This window comes from Haliotis rubra, unplaced genomic scaffold, assembly GCF_003918875.1.
Source record: "Haliotis rubra isolate DU_JTF1 unplaced genomic scaffold, ASM391887v1 Scf61, whole genome shotgun sequence".
NCBI classification, from domain to species: domain Eukaryota; kingdom Metazoa; phylum Mollusca; class Gastropoda; order Lepetellida; family Haliotidae; genus Haliotis; species Haliotis rubra.
Genome location: NW_025767313.1, coordinates 2,325,652 through 2,333,962, shown reverse-complemented (window position 1 = coordinate 2,333,962; position 8,311 = coordinate 2,325,652). Strand labels below are relative to the sequence as shown.

Sequence of the window (8,311 nt, the reverse complement as noted above, 5' to 3'; positions counted from 1 at the left end):
ACGCCGCACTCAGCAATATCCCAGCTATATGGCGGCGGTCCGTAAATAATCGAGGCTGGACCAGACAATCCAGTGAGCAACAGCATGAGCATCGATCTGCGCAAATTGGGAACCGGTTGTACTGTTTGAATGGTAGAGTAACATCTGAAGTAACTGATTCAGTTATAGAGATATCGACAATAGTTGGTTCTCCAAATACGTCCCCAACCGCAATTCGGACCAGGTACACTCCTCTACCGTCTTGCATATTCTCATTCCCAAATAAAGATATAACAACACAGTGAGCGAAAACCGTGAGTTATATTCGATTTATTGTCATATGTACAGTATTTGTATATATGTAGCAGGTTGATATTGGCCAATGGGTCAGAACAAACAAGAAATCAATATCAAACAACGTAGATATACGAGAGCCCAGTGTTAAGGACACAGTTTCAGCTGGTAGCGTATGAACATGTCTAGATCGTCTGACTTGGTTCCCTGGCATAGTCCCTGGATATGTGGTATCAGCCCATGGGCCAGTTTCCAGCTCCAGATCCACTTGAGGCTGCAGTCGCACGGAATGGAGTTCTTGTAGAGCTCCACGTAGCGGACGTTGGGGGTGTATTCTATAGCCTTGGGCACCGTGGTGAAGCCGCAGTCGTTGAGGTAGAGCATGTCGAGGGTCGTGAGGCCAGTGAAGGAGACAAGAGACATGTTGGTGAACTTGTTGCCCGAGAGAGACAGTCGCTTGAGATCCTTGAGAACAGGGACGCTGGTCTCCTCCAAGATGGTGATGTTATTGTTGGAGAGATCCACGTTGTACAAGGATGGGAGACCCAGCAAAGATGCACCGGGGAAGAAGCGGAGACCACAGTTGGAGACGTATAGGCGTTGTAAGCTGGCCATTCCGTTAAAGGCCGCGTGTTTAATGTTGATAATGGGGTTGTTGTTGAGGACAAGGGTCTCGACCGATGGTAAATGACTGAAGGCGTAGTTTTCAAGGATTTCTAGGTTATTGGAAGTCAGATTCAGCAGTTTAAGATTAGTCAGTCGTGCTAACGCCGGTGGGATGGTGTGGAGTTTGCAATGGTCGAAGAAGAGATTTGTAAGGGTGTGGCCGATGCCGGAGAAGACGCCGGTGGAGTTGGGTGCGATGATCGGGTTGTTGCTGAGATAGAGGGTAGTAAGGGCACGGGTGTGTTTGAGTTCATCTGGAATGTCAGTCAGGTCGGTGTTTGAGAGGTTTAGGATCTGAAGTGTCTGTCTGATTCTGTAGTAGAAAATGGCGTGTGTGACGCCACCTAGGTGGTTGTCGCCGAGATACAGCTCACGGAGACTGGAAAGTTTCCCTATTGCATCCGGGAACGTAGTTAGGCCACAGCCATTCAGACCCAGCACTTCAAGTGATGTTGCGAATACATCAAGAGCTTCCTTCGGAACTGTATTGATCAGGTTACCGGACAAGTCCACGGACTTCAGGTATCTCAGCTTATTGACAGCATTTGGCCACTGTGTAAGCTTAGAGTTATGGAGGTCCAAATATTGTAGGGGATACCCAATGGCAGCAAACAATGAACTATCAATTGTCGCAATATAAGTATTTCCTGCATTAAGCCTCGTCAGTCGTCTGAGTTTTCCCAGCGAGGACGGAAGTGACGTAATTGATGTGTGCGCCACTATCAACTGCTGCAGGATGTCTTCCTGTCCCAAGAATGCATCTTCATCCATGTTGAGAATAAGAGGGTTGCCTGTGAGGTCTAGAGTTGTCATGTTGACTCCTACGAAGGCTCGTGCTGGGATGTAGTCGAGGTGGTTGTAGGACAGATCGAATATGGCGAAGTGTCGTGGTGATGAGGTAAAGGTGGGGAGAAGGGTGAGAAAGCGGCTGTCACAATGGATGACTGTGCCACAGAAACAGGGGTTAGGGACAGGACACGGCCCCGGCATGATGAGCCCAGTCGCGGACCCCAGGATCAGCACCAGGAGGATGAACAGATTCAGCATCTGAAACAACATTGAACTACGTTGTTTTAACATAAGCACATGAGTAGTTATAAGCATCACCTGAATCCAAGTGGATACCCTCCCATACTGGACTGCACATCTAAAACACGTGTTTCACACAATATCTCAAAAGCTATGGGTTTCACGTTGCGAAGGCTCCAGGCACATTGGGATAAACATTTCATAACTGCAATATATGCCTTACAATTTTCTGAACTATTATAAAGACAAAAGTAAAAATATTCTTGTCATGACATGTAAAGAAAATAAGTTATTGGTATTCATGAGGCCGGAATGTCCTGTCACAAGATCGGTGCTAACTTGAACATTAACAACACGGTTATAGTCGGCTTGTGGGCAAGCACGTGGCCACAGGTGAAGTAAAGGGTCGTCCAAGACCTGAGAGACCAAGGAAGACAAATGATCGTGAAGACCGAATTCCATGACCTATGCCGAAGAACTGCAGAGAAAGAGAGTCCGACTCTCCACCAGTACATCAGAAGGAGGCTGCAGGCTGCTGCTCTGAAAGCACGTCGTCCCATCAAACTTCACCTGACAGACACAGGTAGGAAAGTCTGGCGTGGTGCAGGCTCAGAGAAAACCGCAACTTTAGGACAAGACAAAGGGTTCACTGGTCTGATGCATGTCGCTACCGATGGAGACGTCCTCACGAGACATTTTAACAGCCCATGATGATCCATGAGATGCTCCATGCAGCTGACCCCTTTAGTGGTGTCTCTGTCATGGTGTGGGATTACGTTGCGTTTGACTGCAAGTTGGATCTAATTACACTTCAGTATTGTTTGCCTTCATTTCAATCAAAGTAAAATATGACACGGTTACCATTTTCATACGCAGAATTTGGTTTTCGAAGCATGCACAACACCATGTAGTGTTTTCCGCTTATACAGCTTTGAAAACGCTCCTATTCAAAGCCAAGAGGGCACCTGTTCTCGAAGGCCTGGTATCATCACAGTTTGTATAAGACCCCATTACGTCTCGCGGCTCTCAGTGATGCAGCTGTGTAGGATATCACTGATGACAGATACACGTGCAGGTCACGATGAATACTAATGTAGTGAGCTCCTTATTTCCTCTGGAGAATTATGCCACAAGCCATATTCTGCAGCAACAACATGCTATAACGCCGCGCCCATTAGGAAGGGTAGTTGTGGGATTAATGGAATAAAGTAACTGTGCATTATTCGATGTTTTGCCAAGATGCACAAGATAATAAGTTAAACATGATTTGTGGTGTTTTACTGAATCGCCGTTTAACTGTTGACAGGATAATATCGAAATCTAACACGACCTTGGACCGCCTCCGTGGTGTAGTGGTTAGAGCGTCCGCCCGGAGAACGGAAGGTCGCGGGTTCGATCCCTGACCGCGTCATACCAAAAGACGGTAAAATATGGTACCTGTTGGTCCTTGCCTGGCGCTCGGCATTAATGGGTACAACAAGGACTGGTCGGCTCGGAGTCAGTATAATGTGTCTGAGTGGGGTATTCATGCTTCACTGCGGCGTGGTATCTCAGTGGGCTAGCACTATAAAACCAGCATAAGTCTGGGCTAGTACAAGCAGCCGCACATACACACACGCGCGCATGCACGTCGTCATATGAGCGAAATAATCCAAGCACGACGTTAAACCCAATTTCACCACCACCGTAACACGACCTTGAAGAGATGTGGTGTCAAAAGTCAGTTCACAAATTCAGTATCGTGTGTGGCCACAATTTGCGTTGATGCAAGCTTGACAACGACGACGCATAGACGAAACTAAGCGATTGAAGTAACCTTGGGGAATGCTGTTCCATGCCTGTCCCTATTCAGCTAACGTCAATGGCTGATTCTGGGCTTGACGTAAAAGTCTCCCCATAATATAACGCTCTGACACCAAACTGTCGACGTTGAACAACGCACGCATCTGCATACCGTTCCCCTCGCCGTCTGTACACCCTTGCTCTGCTATCTGAGCTGTCCAGATGAAATTCCGACTCGTCAGTGAAAAAAACACCATCCCAATCTTGTCTCCTGTACCACAGATGATGTCTGCACCAGGCGAGACGTGTCTGTCGGTGACGTTGGAGCAAAATTGGCCGTATTGCAGGCCGTTGGGGCCGGATGTTGTGCTCCCTCAGTCGGTTCCGTATAGTCCTGATTGGAATGGTCCGAGCAGTCAAACTGGCAGTCTGGAATCGATTCCTTAGATGGGTCAGCCGAACGTGGTTCTCTTGCCGACGTGACGTCACGCGTGGACGGCGCGGTCTGAGGCAATGTCTTGTTTTCCCATTATGTTATGCACAGTTACTTTATTCCGTTAGTATATCATAACTAGCAATGTTTCTGACACTGTTCCAGAAAGTGGTGTTCATCAATATTTTACGGCAAAGGTTGCAGAGACCAGAGGTCAAGACGGGTTTGGTTCCTTACCCATCGTCTCTAGTTGGAAACGCTAAGATCAGACATAAGGTCATATATTCACCAATCCCCAAAGACAGTATGTGTCGTCAAGTCTTTTGTCGACGAGATATATTTCCGGCGAATGCGTAAAACACGGGCAAGTGAAAGCACCGAATAAGCGAGGGTAGGGACCGCACCAGACCGTACAAAAATATTTACTTCCTATGATACAGTTAAATTGCTATTTGAGAAAATATATAATATCAATATGTGGATTGTGAAAAATACAAATATTCATTGGGATGTGTGTACCCAGATAAGAAAAATATATGGATAGATTACTCATATTGAAAGATTTCAGTATCAAAAACACTCATTTAGCAGTTTCGAAAAATCATTCTATTATAAAGAAAAATATGTACTTCGTAGACTTGTCAAGTGATTTGAAGACAACGTACCTTCACGTCCAGCCTTCCTACATACGTCACAACATGTGTTATATCTGGATTTTCTCTCACCATAGGTCACAGAGAACTTTGCCAGGCAGTAGATTTTTCTTGGCCAAACAATGACGACATAACCGTGCTACATTAGGTGTTTCAACTCTGGTAATATCTTCATGAAATAAACATAATATATGAATGTTAATTATTTTAATTACCCATTTTAATTAACCCATCCTGTACTGACGTTCTTCATTAACTACACAAGTTGCATGTATGGTCTGTGGTTTACATTACACAGTAAACTACGGTTATATCGAACTCAAAGGGACCATTCATTTTAGTCTATTATTTGGATTTCGACTCAAATATGCAACAAGTGACCTGGGCTCAAGACTGGTTCGTTATACCCGTCAGTTCGTTATATCCATCAGTTCGTTATATCCGTCAGTTCGTTATATCATCAGTTCGTTATATCCATCAGTTCGTTATATACGTCAGTTCGTTATATCATCAGTTCGTTATACCCGTCAGTTCGTTATATCCATCTGTTCGTTATATCCGTCAGTTCGTTATATCGTCAGTTCGTTATATCCGTCAGTTCACTATAAGCGTGTTCGTTATAAACGGACTATTCTATCTTCTACTGTATGATCGCGATCAGGAAACAAACACTGTGCGCGTATGCATCCATGCATATTGGATTGCATACCTCATGCTTATGAAGCGCGTGTTTCCATGACAGCCACACTAGTGGTCTGTAATTTTGAAGTACTGATAATGTTGTAAGATCTATATGTGTATGGAGCAGGATAAACAGGCATCCATTTCACATGAAGGTGGAGGTGGACACCAAATTTCATTACTATAATTATTATGTTCGTTGTGCACGAAGTCTGAAATACATGTAGATCCATTCACTCACTCAGTCACTCACTCACTCACTCACACACTCACTCACTCACTCACTCACTCACTCACTCACTCACTAACTCACACACTCACTCACTCACACTCATATAAGCATCGAAACCTTGGGAGTCAGGTTGGTGATCACCTCCGGCTCCGGCTCTTGGGGCGTCCTGTCACCATATAGACGTTGGGCCAGGAAATGGCCAAAAGACACAGAGTTATATCAATTATATATTAAAAAACATATAACTGTTTCAATGACCGTAATTTGAAAAGACATTCTATTGTGCGTCCTTATAAAGTGGTAGCTAGGTATATTATCAAGGAAAAGATGACGTTCAAGTTATGAAGAAACCACGACTCTCTATTCTCTTTACTGTTGCAGTACGCAGATTTGTCTGTAAAATACTTTATTAAAACACACAGGCATTTGCTTTGATTTATTGAAATATATACGAAAGTGTATTAAAATACAAATATCACACTATGAATTAGCATGTACATGTAAGACCTATTACCAAAAATCATGTTAAGGAGTAGGGTTTAGGCATATCAATCAACCACCAATCAAGACATAAATAACTCCAGTAAACAAACATCATCGCTGCTATGGAAACGCTGTCTTCGTTGCTATGTAAACCCCATGTTCGCTGCTATGTAAACCCCATGTTCGCTGCTATGTAAACCCCATGTTTGCTGGTATGTTAACCCCATGTTTGCTGGTATGTAAACCCCATGTTCGATGCTATGTAAACCCCATGTTCGCTGTTATGTAAACCCTATCTTCGTTGCTATGTAAACCCCATGTTCGCTGTTATCTAAAACTTATGTTTACTGCTATGTAAACCCATGTTCACTGCTATGTAAACCCATGTTTGCTGCTATGTAAACCCATGTTTGCTGCTATCTAAACCCATGTTTGCTGCTATCTAAACCTTATGTTCGCTGCTGTTTAAATCTTATGTTCGCTGCTATGTAAACCCTATCTTCGTTGCTATGTAAACCCCATGTTCGCTGCTATGTAAACCCTATATTCCTTGCTATGTAAACCCCATGTTCGCTGCTATCTAAAACTTATGTTCGCTGCTATGTAAACCTATGTTTGCTGCTATCTAAACCTTATGTTCGCTGCTGTTTAAATCTTATGTTCGCTGCTATGTAAACCCTATGTTCGCTGCTATTAAACCCCCATTTTCGCCGCTATGTAAACCTTATGTTCACTGCTATGTAAACCCTATGTTCGCTGCTATTTAACCCCCATTTTCGCTGCTATGTAAACCTATGTTCACTGCTATTTAAACCTTATGTTCACTGCTATTTAAACCTTATGTTCGCTGCTATTTAACCCCCATTTTCGCTGCTATTTAAACCTTATGTTCACTGCTATTTAAACCCTATGTTCACTGCTATTTAAACCTTATGTTCACTGCTATTTAAACCTTATGTTCGCTGCTATGTAAACCCAACCATGTTCACTGCTATGTAAACCCATGTTCGCTGCTATTTAACCCCCATTTTCACTGCTATGTAAACCTTATGTTCGCTGCTATTGAAACCTTATGTTCACTGCTATTTAAACCTTATGTTCACTCCTATGTAAACCCTTATGTTCACTGCTATGTAAACCTTATGTTCGCTGCTATTTAAACCTTATGTTCACTGCTATTTAAACCTTATGTTCACTGCTATGTAAACCCATGTTCGCTGCTATTTAAACCTTATGTTCGCTGCTATTTAAACCCTATGTTCGCTGCTATTTAAACCTTATGTTCACTGCTATTTAAACCTTATGTTCACTGCTATTTAAACCTTATGTTCGCTGCTATGTAAACCTTATGTTCACTGCTATTTAAACCTTATGTTCACTGCTATTTAAACCCTATGTTTGCTGCTATGTAAATCCCATGTCCGCTGGTATTTCAACCATTTCGTTGCTATGTAAACCTGATGTTTGTTGCTATGTAAATCCTATGTTCGCGCTGCTATGTTAACTCTATCAAACTACATGTTCAATCCATAACCATCTTTATGTACCCATAAAGGTCAGGGCCCAGATTTTCGAGGCTCTCTTAGCACTAAAGATAGTCGTAAGTTAATGTTAATGTATGGCACTTACGGCTATCTTAGCACTAAGAGAGCTTTGAAAATCTAGGCCCTGGTTTATAGGTGGTCTTATGTTTGTCGTAAGACGCGACCAAAGGGGTTAGGTGATCACACCTGCTGACTTCATTGTGTGTCAGCGTATGCTGGATGCATAGATTGGTGCTCTTGATGTCAGTCACTTGCTTGTCTGGACCAGACAATCAAGACCGCTGTCACATAGCTTGTTGTTACAAACAAACATGTCAATTGAGGACTTAACCAAGTAACGCGGCCAGAGGTATCTTAATATGATCAAACATCATGTCTATACGTGGTGACATTCTTGTGCGAAGTCATGGCTTGAAATACGACACACCCACGGGCTATCAGTTAACCGGGGTAATAATGTGCTCTACTATTGATTGTTAGCGCTATGAGCATACCTGGTGTGGGGATTGGCGCTATATAAATGGACACATTATGA

At 43.4% G+C, this 8,311-nt stretch overlaps 1 protein-coding gene across 2 annotated transcripts; it reads right to left on the bottom strand.

Annotated features, from left to right (window-relative positions):
* Positions 1 to 286: 286 nt before the first annotated feature.
* On the bottom strand, positions 287 to 4,873 carry LOC124255817 (protein lap1-like). 2 transcript variants are annotated; one of them, XM_046689749.1, is made up of 2 exons: positions 4,849 to 4,873; positions 287 to 1,986 (listed from the first exon to the last, which is right to left on the bottom strand). In XM_046689749.1, the coding sequence occupies exon 2, from the start codon at positions 1,984 to 1,986 to the stop codon at positions 421 to 423; it is 1,566 nt and encodes a 521-aa protein (XP_046545705.1). In that variant the 5' UTR covers positions 4,849 to 4,873; the 3' UTR covers positions 287 to 420. The 2 variants fall into 2 exon arrangements, with proteins under 2 accessions (XP_046545705.1, XP_046545706.1); XM_046689750.1 differs by lacking the exon at positions 4,849 to 4,873 and adding an exon at positions 4,421 to 4,522.
* Positions 4,874 to 8,311: the final 3,438 nt, after the last annotated feature.